At 41.8% G+C, this 13,838-nt stretch overlaps 1 protein-coding gene across 1 annotated transcript in view; it reads left to right on the forward strand.

Annotated features, from left to right (window-relative positions):
• Nucleotides 1-11,700: 11,700 nt before the first annotated feature.
• NUP188 (nucleoporin 188) overlaps nt 11,701-13,838 on the forward strand; it is a 35,799-nt gene continuing 33,661 nt past the window's right edge. Inside the window, exon 1 of the mRNA XM_080820140.1 lies at nt 11,701-11,807. Within this exon, the coding sequence (XP_080676266.1) occupies nt 11,805-11,807 (3 nt within the window). The 5' untranslated portion in view covers nt 11,701-11,804. The remainder of the gene's footprint in view (nt 11,808-13,838) is intronic.

A 13,838-nucleotide genomic window follows, 5' to 3' on the forward strand; every position in this document is an offset into this window, starting at 1 on the left:
GGCCGACTCCGCGGGGGTGGCTGTGAGGCGCGGGGTAGAAGTCGAGCGGAAGCCGGGCGGGACCTGCGGGCGAGATGTGGCGGCGGTAGCCGGGCGAAGCCTGGCTAGGTGGACCGGCGCCGAGACGGGAGGCGGTTACGTCCAAACGGTCCCCGCGCGCGGGGATCTCGGGCGACTTCTCCAAGACGGGGCCGGTGCCTCACCCCTTCCCTCAGCGCCGGCCTCCCGTCTCCTCACCCAGTCTCTTTCCCTTCCTCCCTCCTTCCCACGGGCGCGTTTCTCGGCGCTCCGCCCCCTCCTCCCGCGCTTCCTCGTCTGGCGTGACGCTCCCTCGAGGCGCGACGGGACGCTTCGCGGTCGCTCGGGGGAGCCCCCATCTCGGTCTCCGCCGTAGCCCGGTTGCCCTGCCCCGGCGACGTTCCCAGGTTCTTCCATGTGCTCGTTAGGAGTCTGTTCGTGTGTCGCCGAGCCACCTCCCTGCAGTTGCTGCTCTCTCCGCGCTGCCTTCCATTCATCCGTCTATTCGTGTCCTCTTGTATTGGTTCCAACCGCGGACGTGCCCAAATGCTTTAGGAGATCCCGGGCCGCGGACTGGTCTTTGGGGATGAGAAGATGAAAGGTTAAAAAGACCGAGACAGTCCTTACTTTATAGAGCGCTTACGAGCGCCAGACCCTGCCGCACACGCTTGCTGTGCATTGGCTCACTGAATTCTCTCAAGTCCGTGAGGCACCTTCCCTTTTGCAGATGACTCACAAATCCAGCTCAGAACTAGCCAGGTGATGAGGCGAGGATTCAAACCGAGGTTGGCCCGGCCCCCAAGCTTTAACCTGATCACTACGTCTCTATCTTCCACCTTCCCGCTTGAAGTGGCTTCCATTGTCCCTACTATCCTCCGCCCTAAAATTCAACATCCCTATCACTTACTGTGCCAGTACTGTTTCCCCCACGTTTCTGTGTTATGCACTGCTGTATCCTCAACACCCAGAGGAGCATGTAGTAGGCGCTCAGTAAATCTTTATTGCAAACATTGTCCATCTTCTCTGTAATCACTTGCTTCATCTCTGGGCTCTGGTGAGATTTTCTGCTTTGGAATTTCCACTGGATTGCGTCTGAACTTTGCGGGGGACGTTTGGTTTTTCCTCCTTAGCTGTTTCATCTGGCAGCATTGTGGTCACTGTACCCTCCTTTTCTTACGTTTATTTCATAGTCATTCTGGAGGTTGGGTAGGTTTAGCTCCTGCAGGGTAAGGCACCCTCTTCAATGAACAAGAACAAGGGAGGGGGCTAGTTTGCTTGAAAGATGCCTTGACATCCCTGGGAACCTACCAAACACACATCTGAAGATGGAAAAAAATGACACTAGGATTTCTAGGCACTCGCTGCTTTGCTCAGAGCATGTATTAGAGTGATCTTTTTTCTCGTGCTGGAAAGCACATTACAACAGCTGGGATTACACCTTCTGTTTGAAGGAGCAGCAGCCTTCTGTTTGAAATGCCTGGAGGTCTGGACTAAGAGAAAACTTAAAATTTATTCCTGGTGTCTGCTGGTATGCAAGTGACCTCAGACAGTGCACTTTACCCCTGGACCTGTTTCTCCAAATGAGTCCTTTTTAAAGTAGTGTTGAGGTGGCTCTAAAGCATGGAGGAGAGTCCTTGTGTATGTTGATAGGAACTGGCACTAGTCAAAAATAGAATAATACACGTTAATCACTCAGGCTTTGGGGAATGTCCCTCAGGGTTTGGCAGTCAGTTAGAATATTGGCATTTTTAGGTATCTCTTGTGTTCTTCAGTTAATGTGTTTGTAGACGTTTGCCTGCAGAGAAAACACAAAGGTCTAAGAAGATACACTAAACATTTAACACAAAAGACGCAAGCTCTCTTAACTATGAGGATAAACTGAAAAATGTTTTTCCCATAAAAACTAACACGAAGCACCAGCTCTACTTAAAATTTTTGGGGTGCCTAGGTAGCTCAGTGGGTTGAGCTTCTGCCTTCAGCTCAGGTCATGATCTCAGGGTCCTCAGATCGAGCCTCACGTCAGGCTCTCTGTTCAGCGGGGAGCCTGCTTCCCCCTCTCTCTCTGCCTGCCTCTCTGCCTACTTGTGATCTCTCTGTCAAGTAAATAAATCAAATCTTTTAAAAAAATGTTTTTTTTCTTTCAGGGGGCATCTGGCTGGCTCAGTGGGTGGAGCATACAACTCTTAATGCCAGGGTTGCTAATTCAAGGCACACATTGGGTGTAGATTGCTCAAAAATAAAAATCTTTACCCCCCCCAAAAAAGTCCAGATTTTCCCATCAAAAGAAATTTAAACACACTTAAAATTATAAATCTCTTTTCTGAGGGTTAATGCTTTTAAGAAAACACTTGAGTCCTGCCACATCAATAGACACCAGCTCCCACAATGGCTCTGTGTGATTGCTAATCATTTTTCTGATGACAAAACAGCATTCGCCCTTCAAAAATCTGGAGATTAGACCTAGTAAATGAAACAAATAGGACTTTTTTTTTTTTAAAAGATTTTATTTTTATTTATTTATTTGTCAGAGAGAGAGAGAGAGAGTGAGCACAGGCAGACAGAGTGGCAGAGGGAGAAGCAGTCTCCCTGCGGAGCAAGGAGCCCGATGTGGGACTCGATCCCAGGACACTGGGATCATGACCTGAGCCGAAGGCAGCCGCTTAACCAACTGAGCCACCCAGGCGTCCCACAAATAGGACTTTTTTTTTTTTTTTAAGATTTTATTTATTTATTTGACAGAGAGAGATCACAAGTAGGCAGAGAGACAGGCAGAGAGAGAGGAGGAAGCAGGTTCCCTGCTGAGCAGAGATCCCGATGTGGGGCTCGATCCCAGGACCCTGGGATCACGACCCAAGCCGAAGGCAGAGGCCTTAACCCACTGAGCCACCCAGGCGCCCCAGAATTTTTTTTTTTTTAAGATTTTATTTGGGGCGCCTGGGTGGCTCAGTGGGTTAAGCCTCTGCCTTCAGCTCAGGTCATGATCTCAGAGTCCTGGGATCGAGCCCCACATCGGGCTCTCTGCTCAGCAGGGAGCCTGCTTCCTCCTCTCTCTCTGCCTTCCTCTCTGCCTGCTTGTAATCTCTCTCTCTCTCTCTCTGTCAAATAAATAAATAAAATCTTTAAAAAAAAAAGATTTTATTTATTTGACAGAGATCACAAGTAGGCAGGGAGGCAGGCACGGCGAGGGGGGGTGGTGGGGGTGGGAAGCAGGCTCCCAGCTGAGCAGAGAGCCCAATGTGGGGCTCGATCCTAGGACCCTGAGATCATGACCTGAGCCGAAGGCAGAGGCTTTAACCCACTGAGCCACCCAGGTGCCCCTCTTGGGAGAATTTCTTAACGGTTACATTTTGATGATTCCTGAAGTTGAAAGGCATGGGTGAGGGGAGGAACTTGGGTAAGCACATGGTGGAGAGTATATTTGAAGAGCTCGCAGGGCAGGGACTATAATGTGTTTTTATGTGTCTTGCACAGTGTGTGGCACCTAGTGGCAATTAATAAATGAACAAATATAGTACCATTCATAATGACCATTAGACTTTTTTTGATGGAGAAAGTGAATCATATGCATTTAGAAAATTTTATGGAGACACCTGGCTGGCTCAGTCAGTAGAGCATTTGACTCTTGATCTTATGGTCATGAGTTTGGGCCCCACACTGGGTATAGAGACTACTTAAATAAATAAATAAATCATTTTTTTTTAAAAGATTTTATTTATTTATTTGTCAGAGATCACAAGTAGGCAGAGAGGCAGGCAGAGACAGAGAGACGGGAAGCAGGCTCCCCACTGAGCAGAGAGCCCGATGCGGGGCTCGATCCCAGGACCCTGGGATCATGACCCAAGCTGAAGGCAGAGGCTTTAACCCACTGAGCCACCCAGGTGCCCCAATAAATAAATCTTAAAAGAAATTTCTGGAGGTGACGTGGGGGGTTGGAATATACATGGTCCTTTTCTACATTCTCCTTTTTAGTCACTACATTTTAATGAAAAGGGAGGAGAGAAATACTACACTGAGGCGTCTTAGCATAGGAGATGTAAGATAATTCATTAATTATTGTATTACATTCTAAAATGTACATTTTTTCATATTTTAATGCCTCTGATGTTGCATGCATTTTATTATTGATGGCTGGTAGAACATAAGTAATCATGTATCCTGCAATTAACCGCAGCGTAAATGCATTAAAATACAGTGGACATCCTCCTTTTTAACACAGCATCTGCTTAGTTTAGGCTGTATGTCAAGTTCTTAATTTTTATTTTGAACTCAAACTTCTAAGAACAATATAATGGGAATAATGTCCAGAATTTTAACAAATTGTTTTGTACATTGAGTTTCCTGGTTTCAGAGAATAAACAAAATACTGGAAGGCAGCTTAGTCAAATTTGTATAATCTGAAAGTGCAAAATTACCCCTGCTTTCCGTCATTTTTCAGGAGCAGCAGGGAACTGTGGACAATTCTGCTGGGAAGGTCAGCTCTTAGAGAACTGGTAAGTGGGTGGTGGTCTTGAGTGGATTCTATGGTTCTTATGTAGCTTGTGTTACAATAAACCTCCGATATTGCCTTGTCTTTGAAGGAGGAACTAAACGCACTTTTTTTATTCCTGAAACTTTATAAACATTTTGCATTCCCTGCTTCTCTCTGCTGAAACAGTCTTCTAGCTCAGCTGCTGAAGTTTCCAAACTTCTACCTCTTTTTTTTTTTTGGAGATTCCTTATCTAAAAAGATACCTGTGCTGCTCAACTGGCTGCTCAGGGTTTGGGGACAAATACTACTTTGCTGCCTCCGGCTAAGGAAAGTTCTAAGTCCTTTTCTCTGTCTCCTTCTTTACTTGCCTTTTCTTTTTTTTCCATGTTGCCAGCTTCTTAGGTCACAGGGGCTGTGGTTTCTAGGACATTTCCAAGTATAGTAAAGGACCGTTTTTCATGTTGATCCTTGATCCTTCTTCATGTTGACCCTGTGAGGGTAGAGCGTTAAGATGACGTTCAGTTATTACTGTTGTTATTATGGTAATCAACATAATGAGTATTATACCTTTTTTAGAGCCTTTATTTTTATTATTATTATTTTTTAAAAGATTTTATTTATTTGACAGAGAGAGAGCACAAGTAGGCAGAGAGGCAGGCAGAGAGAGAGGGGAAGCTGACTCCCTGTTGAGCAGAGAGCCCTGATGTGGGACTCAATCCCAGGACCCTGAAATCATGACCTGAGCTGAAGGCAGAGGCTTAACCCACTGAGCCACCCAGGCGCCCCTATTTTTTTTTTTTTAGTAGGCTCCACATCCAACATGGGGCCTGAGCTCATGATTGTAAGATCAAAAGTCACATGCTATACCATCTGAGCTAGCCAGGAGCCCCTAGATCCTTAACATTTTTGATATGCTTTCATCTGATAATTCTCCTTCTAGGAATGTATCTTACAAGAATGAAATCCTGAAAAATTTTGTGCGCACAGCTCCTTACAATTGTGTTATTTATATAAGGAATCACAGTTTAAGTTTATCTAATATTAGAGGCATGGTAAATAAATTATTATTTAGCCACTTGATAAAATATTATGCAACTGCTAGAAAGGATGTTTATCACGATTTTCATAAGATTAAGGGACGCCTGGGTGGCTCAGTCAGTTAAGTGGCTGCCTTCAGCTCAGGTCATGATCCCAGGTTCCTGGGATTGAGTCCCACATTGGGCTCTTTGCTCGGTGGGGAGTCTGCTTCTCTGTCTGCTTGCTGTTCCTTCTAGTTGTGCGCATGCATGGTCTCTCTCTTTCTCTCTCTCACAAATAAATAAAATCTTTAAAAAAATTATAAGGTTAAAGATTATTTATTTATTTATTTAACAGACAGAGATCGCAAGTAGGCAGAGAGGTAGGCAGAGAGAGAGAGGAGGAAGCAGGCTCCCTGACGAGCAGAGAGCCCGATGCGGGGCTCGATCCCAGGACCATGGGATCATGACCTGAGCCGAAGGCAGAGGCTTAACCCACTGAGCCACCCAGGCGCCCCCCAAAAAATTATAAGGTTAAATCATTGTCAGAATGTTAAGGAAAAGGAGGCTACAGAATTCTCTTTTTCTTAAAGATTTTACTTATTTGAGAGAGAAAACATAAGTGGAAGGAAGGGCAGAAGGAGAGGGGGAAGCAGACTCCCCACTGAGCAGGGAGCCTGAAATGGGGCTTGATCCCAGGACCCCAAGATCATGACCTGAGCCGAAGTCAGTTGCTCAACCGACTGAGTCACCCAGGTGCCCCCAGAATTCTCTTTTCAAAATGATTTCAATTATGGAGAAAAATATTAAAGGCTCAGGATTATGTAAAATCCTTATATAATTTCTTTGTTCTTTTCCAGAATCAGATTGAGGCAGAACTGAATAAACATTGGCAGCGGCTCTTGGAGGGGCTGTCCTACTATAAACCACCCAGGTACGGCTAATCCATGTGTCTGGTTAGAGTAATTCCCCTAAGGAAGCTGGTGTAGCAAAACTGTCTTTGTGTATGATTTTGTGATACTGCTGGATTAGGGAGATTGCAGACAATACAATTTGGTTACCAGTGGAAGAGAGTTGGGCACATTATTTCTGTCTGTTGAACGAGGGGGAAATTCCTTTTAGAAATATAGTGTTATTGAATCCAGTTATATAACCCTAGTGTCTGGGGATGAGGAGTCATTAACTTCTTCAATTAATAGTTCTAGTGTTTATTTCGGTCCTCCGTGTCTGTGTGAGGTGCCGTCAGCACCAGGTGCTGGGACAAGGCAGTGAGCAGTGATGAGAGCAGCTGACCGCTTACGGAGGATTTACTGTGTACCCGTTATTCTTCTGAGCATGCATAGCACGTCATTCAGGCCTCATAAAAGCCCACTATTTTTATTCTGTACTTGAGTAAATAGATTTTTTTATGGGGTAGTGGAAAACAACAATAACATCATATAAAGTAGTTTAAAAATGAAGAGAATACATCTTGTAGGATTAGACTCTTTTATGTTAACTCCTAGTCCAGATCGCATTCTGTAGTGCGTTGTAGTTGCCAAGCCACCCTCGTTTCCTTTCTACTTTGGAATATTTGATTTTTTTTTTTTTTACATCTTCACCTTCCATCATCATTTCCTTAGGTTAATGAAGAACTTTTCTTTTTCTCGTTGTTCACTAACCCTCCCCCCATACCTGTTTAGAAGTAACTCCCAGACATGGTGTTGTTTTATCTGTAACTACCATGTATCTAAAATATATGGACTTAAGAAAAAGAAGATAATCACTGTATTATCACATATAGGTACTTTGATTCTTATCATTTCCATTTTACAGATGGGGAAACTGAGGCACAAAGAGGTTAAGTAACTTGCCCAAGGTCACTCAGCTAGTAAGTGTAGAACCAGGATGTGAACCTGGCAGTCTTACTCCAGTGTTTGTGTTCTTAATCATCATTCTGTGTTGCCTCTTTCAGAACTGACTGTTTCACTTTATCTAGCCTTTGTGTTGTGGATTTCCCGTGAAATGTGAGAGTCTCTATTAAAAAAAATCCAACAACAACATGCTTGTAGTTCGCAGAACAGACATTTGTGGCATTACTTTCCTTTTTTTAAAGATGGAAGTTTCTTTTATAAGCAGCATGATATTCAAAGTCCAACAGACCTTTTTTTGTAACTTCAGGCTTTATTTGAATTTAAGCTTTTTTTTTTTTTTTTTTTTTCTTTAATGTCCTCTTTCTAGCCCAGGATCCATCCAGGATCCCACATTGCATTCAGTTGTCATGTCTCCTTAGCTCATAACTGTGACGGCATTTCAGTCTTCTCTTAATTTTCATGATCTTGAACAGTTTTGAGGAGGACTGGTCAAGTATTCTGTAGAATGCCTTCAATCTGGATTTGTCTCATGTTTTTCTTATTATTAGATTGGGGTTGGGGTTTTGGGAAGAATGCAGAGAAGTGAAGTACCATCCTTACCATAAGAGAGGATGTGGTTTTCCACATGAAATCGCTGGTGATCTTAACCTTGCTCACTTGGGTAAGGTGGCATTTGCCAAGTTTCTCTTCTGTAAAGTCATTTTTTCCCTTTTCCCTACTCTGTGTCTTAAAAGTGGGTCACTAAGCATATAGCCCACTCTCTGGATGGGGGTACAGTGAAATTAAACTGTACTTCCTGAAGGAGTGACATCTGTATATATTATTTGGACTTCTTGTGTAAGGAAGATTTTTCCCTTCTCCCTATTTATTTCTGTCATATGGGCTCATGTATATTTATTTTATACTTTGCTTATACCTTGTTTTAGCTTTGCTCACTGGGAGTTCTTTTGGGTTGTCATCTATGTCCTCTCAACATTACCCCATCTTTTTGTTTTCTGAGTATTTCCTTTCTGGTATTACGAGATGCTCCAGGCTCATCTAGTATTTTCTCTGCCGCAGCTCTAGAATTAGCTATTTCTCTAAGGAGTCCTGGTAACTTTTATTAGATAATGCTGTTAGAAACCAAGAACAGGGGGCTGGGTGTGCTCACTGCTACTGGGGTTTTTAGCTTCTAGGCCTTCTCAGTAGGTAGAGCTAGGTAATGTATGTATGTATACTAACAGACCTGGTTTTAAATTTCATCTTAACTTTTTATTAGCTGTGGGATTTTTGGTAAGTTATTTATTGATTCTGAGTATTAGTAATTCCATTTGTAAAATGGGATTAGTAATATTTCCCTTTCATAGTTGTAAGGATAAAAAATAATGTAACCTAATACATCCATATATAATATTGTAACTACAGTTTGTAACAGATAGATACCATATTTGTTATTTAGGCATAAGTAGTTTTGTGTCATAAAATCTGTAGAGATGAACTTGTTGTGTATGGGTGTATTTTCATAGGCACCTACAGGGCAGAAAAAGGTCTGTGGTAAAAATATCTTTAAGTATGTTTAGTTAAAATCCTTAGAGGGTCATTGAGAATGAGGAAATGATTCACTGTTCTTTTCATAGTACAAATTCAGCCGAAAAAGTGAAAGCTAATAAAGATGTGGCTTCACCGCTGAAGGAACTGGGTTTAAGAATCAGCAAGTTTTTGGTGAGTAAAAATTAGCATGGTCTCAGTTTACTACCTGCATTGCGGATGTGCATTGTTTCATTGTTAGTGGTTTTCAGTGGAAATTCAGTTTATTTCAGTTTTGGAGATTAAATTGAACATATTGGGTTTCAAAAATATCCATGTGGTAACTTTTCTTGTTAAAAGCCACAAGATAAGTTGCCACATCTGTTTACTATATATATCATGGAGTTTTCTTCTTCATGCATGTAGTGTACTTTGTTTTGTTTTATTATTTATTTATTTATTTTAAAGTTTTTTTTTTTTTTAATCCATTTGAGAGAAAGAAAGTGAGAGAGAGCGTGAGAGGGGAGAAGGTCAGAGGGAGAAGTAGACCCCCCCCCCCCCCCATGGAGCTGGGAGCCCAATGCGGGACTCGATCCTGGGATTCCTGGATCATGACCTGACCCGAAGGCAGTTGCTCAACCAACAGAGCCACCCAGGCGCCCTGTAGTGTTCTTTAAATTGCCTAGGTTGTATTTAAATATATAGCTATTTCTTTTTAATTTTGGAAACCCAGATCATGCCTGTGACTGTATCAATGGCTTGGTAAATAAGCACAGTTGTTTCTGACATTGTAAATTTAATTGTCATGTAAATTACATGTCTATGACTGGCTCCTTTTTCTCCTGTTTGGGGTAAAATTATGTTGTGTCTTTTAATATTTTAAAAGGATTTTTATTTATTCAAGTTCTGTGTTCATTCTAGAGGACAAATCTTTAGAATGCTTTACATCCCATGTGTGTTTTCTGAGCTGAGGTGGCTGTGCCTCTCTTAACGACCCCTGCATTTCAGGGTCTCGACGAAGAACAGAGTGTGCAGTTACTCCAGTGTTACCTTCAAGAAGATTATAGAGGTACTCGGGACTCACTAAAGGTTTGTAGTTATGTCCGGCTCCTTTCTCCTGCCTTCTCCATTTTTCCTTGTGGGTTTTAGGTGTTTAAGGGTTTTGGTACTGGTTCTTTGCAACAGAGGTAGGTGATCAGATACAGTGATTCTCAGGAGACACTTTCTTTTTTTTTTCTTCCTTAAAGATTGTATTTATTTATTTGACAGACAGCGAGAGAGGGAACATAAGCAGGGGGAGCGGAGAGGGAGAAACAGGTTTCCTGCTGAGCAGGGAGCCTGATGCGGGGTTCAATACCAGGACCCTGGGATTATGACCTGTGCCAAAAGCAGACACTTAATGACTGAGCCACCCAGGTGCCCCAGGAGAGACTTTCTAAATGCTTAAAAAACATGTACTTAAACTGAGGTCTGTCCTCAGACTTCACAGGCTGAAGAGGTCAAAGATTGACGTGTTAATGATAGAATCTCAGGACATCAGAGCTGAAAACAACCTGGGACTGTATGGAGCTTGTCTGGCCCCTCATTTTGCATATAGGGAAATTGAGTCCAGAGGAGTGGGCTGAGATTTGAGCACAGATTTGGATACATTTAGGTAAAAAAATACTTCCAGAAATGAATGGGCACTTAAAATCTTAAAAGGTGAGGTGAAGATATTCACCTTTTTCTTTGTTAATTGAGCTTTGCTTATAAGATGACTGCATGACTGTTCTTCTTTCCTTCAGACGGTACTGCAAGATGAGAGGCAGAGCCAGGCCTTAATCCTGAAGGTGAGTGGGAGTTACTGTTTTCATTCTTTGTTGTGAAATTGGGTGATGGCTTCCTGACCTTGTTCTCCTGGGCATTGCTGGCTTTGGACTCTTATTGGGTAAGCATGGAAGGTGTCAATGAAGTAGGTTGGTAACATACTTGTGAAACAAGAGGCTTTTTATCCACTGACTCCAGCTGAGACCTTTTCCAAAGGAGACCGTCCAGCTACTGGGGATGAAAACTACTTCATGTGTGTTTTTTCTCTACGTCTAAATGCAGGAAGGTTAATGTATATTTCTTTATTCCTTTGTCTTCCCCTACCCTCCAAAGCAGCCTTCTCATTTAGGATCTCATATAGAATGGAGCTTGACTGTGACATCAGAAGTAGTTTCCTATTTGGTATTTAGCGAGAATCAAGTACATTAGTTATAAGCATGATATATACAAGTGGTGTTTTTATATTTGCCTTCATGTATTTGGCCTGTCAGCCATAGCTGTGTTGTGTGTTATTTGAAAGCTTTGAGAAATCATGCAAGACAACTTGTTTATATTTTTAAATAATTCCTTTTACCTTGCATGGCTTTACTTGTATTCTATTTCATGAAGGTCTTGCTTTCTTTGGCCTAACACAATTTTTCTGTGTCTATGATTGCTAGTAGAAATCGGCCTTTTCCATTCTCATCTTTAAGTGATCTCTTTATCAATAAATTTAAAATTGAGTGTCTTTTGTGCAAAGGTGAGTAACTGATTTTGCGTCTTTGGGTTCTTCCCAGATTGCCGATTATTACTATGAAGAAAGAACCTGTATTCTTCGTTGTGTCTTACACCTTCTTACTTATTTTCAAGATGAAAGACATCCCTATAGGGTAAGCCCGTTTAGTCCTCGTGGTTCTCTGTATCCTATAAAATTCAACACTTTAATAATTTTATTTTACTCCTTTTCACTTTCATTTGAATATTTACCTTTTATTGTAGGTAGAAGTTACTCTGTTTTGGGTTTGTTTGTTTGTTTTTAAGGTTGAATATGCAGACTGCGTTGATAAATTGGAGAAGGAACTAGTCACAAAATACAGACAGCAGTTTGAAGAGCTTTATAAAACTGAAGCACCAACATGGGAGACACATGGAAACCTCATGGTATGTGGTTACTGGGCCTCCTGTAACTCTGAGGAGAGTTGTAAGCCTTGCGCATATAGCTCTCAGTTACATTATTTATTCATTTACTAACTTAGAGTATTTATAGATGATCTTCAGAAAAGTTTAAGCATGTCATGGATCAAAACATTGATGACTTTAAGTAATGGTACTTCATTCTGGACATTTTCACTTGACTTTACCTATCCACTTAATTTACTTTCTGTTCTTACTTAAAATTTTCTTTAAGTGGTTAATAGAACTCTAAACTCAAGATTTCTTCTACTTTATTATCATTATCTTTTTTTTTTTAAGAGTTTATTTATTCATTTGAAGGAGAGAGAGCACAAGCAGGGAGGAGAGGCAGAGGGAAAGGGAGAAGCAGGCACCCTCACCGAGCAGGGAGCCTGGCACAGGGCTCAGTCCCATGACCTGAGCCAAAGGCAGATGCTTAACCAACTGAGCCACCCAGGCACCCCTATTATCACAATCTATTAAATGTGTGACACCAGCCTGATTATTTTACCCTAAATCGTAAAGGAGCCTGTATTTGTAGATTAGAACGTGCCCTTTTTTTTTTTTGAAAATAATATGTGTTTGTTAAAACAATTCAGCCAAGGGCACCTGAGTAGCTCAGTAGGTTAAGCATCTGCCTTTGGCTTAGGTCATGATCTCAATGTCCTGGGATCAAGCCCCAAGTTGGGCTCCCTGCTCAGTGGGGACCCTGCTTCTCCCTTTCCCTCTGCTGTTACACCTCCTTGTGCTCACTTGCTCTCTCTCAGATAAATAAATAAAATCTTAAAAAGAAACAAAAAAACCCTGAATTGTCAGCCAAAACATGGATAGTAACTATTGAAAATATTTAGTAGAAGAAAAGGGCCCGTTTATAAATAGCAATAAAAGCATAAATTTCTCAGGAATAAGCTTGCAACTAACCAAAATCTGAATGAAGAGAACTTTAAAATGCCATAAAGAGAATAGACATTTATTTAGAGAAAATGTACATGAGTTGGGGGCAGGGAGGAGCTGAGGGGGAGAGGGAGCGAGAAAATCTTAAGCAGGCTCCATGCTCAGCATGAAGCCCAGCATGGGGCTCATCTCACCACCCTGAGATCTTGACCTGAGCTGAAATCAAGAGCTGGATGCTTAACCAACTGAGCCACCCAGATGTCCTGATGCTATAATGGGTATAAAAGAAGTCATAACCGAATGGAAGACACAGCACGTTCTTGAATATAAAGACAGCACCATAAAAGTGTCAGTACTTCTTATGTTAACCTATGAATTTAGTGCAATACCAAAAAAATACTAACAAGTGTTTGTTTTGCCTTTTATTTCGGAACTGGACAAGCTGATTCTCAAATTCCCATGAAAAATAAGAAACTATAGCCAGGAAATTTTTGAAAAAGGAAAATTAGTCTTATTAGATAATTAATACTACAATAATTTAAAGCATGGCATTGGCACGTAAGTAAATAGACTTATAAATAGAGCATAATAGAAGGTCTAGTTATAGATCCCAGACTGAGTTTGTATATGATAAAGGTGGTATTTCAATCAGTGGGAAGTACTGTTTTTTTTTTTTTTGGAAGTACTGTATTTTTTAATGAATGGTGTTGAACTACTAGATAACCATGGGGAGAGAAATTGAACTGTTACCTCTATCTCCTACCTTCTATTAGAAGAAAATCAGATAGAGCAATGATTTAAATTTTAAAAATTTAACTGTAGGGGCACCTGGCTAGCTCAGTCAATAGAGCATGCGACCCTTGATCTCAGGGTCTTGAGTTCAAGCCCCATGTTGGGTGTAGATTTTACTTAGGGAAAAAAAAAATTTTTTTTTTTAAAGATTTTATTTATTTATTTGACAGAGATCACAAGTAGGCAGAGAGGCAGGCAGAGAGAGAGAAGAGGAAGCAGGCTCCCCGCTGAGCAGAGAGCCCGATGCGGGGCTCGATCCCAGGACCCTGGGATCATGACCTGAGCCGAAGGCAGAGGCTTTAACCCACTGAGCCACCCAGGCGCCCCTAGAAA

This window comes from Martes martes (assembly GCF_963455335.1).
Source record: "Martes martes genome assembly, chromosome: 12".
Lineage (NCBI taxonomy): Eukaryota > Metazoa > Chordata > Mammalia > Carnivora > Mustelidae > Martes > Martes martes.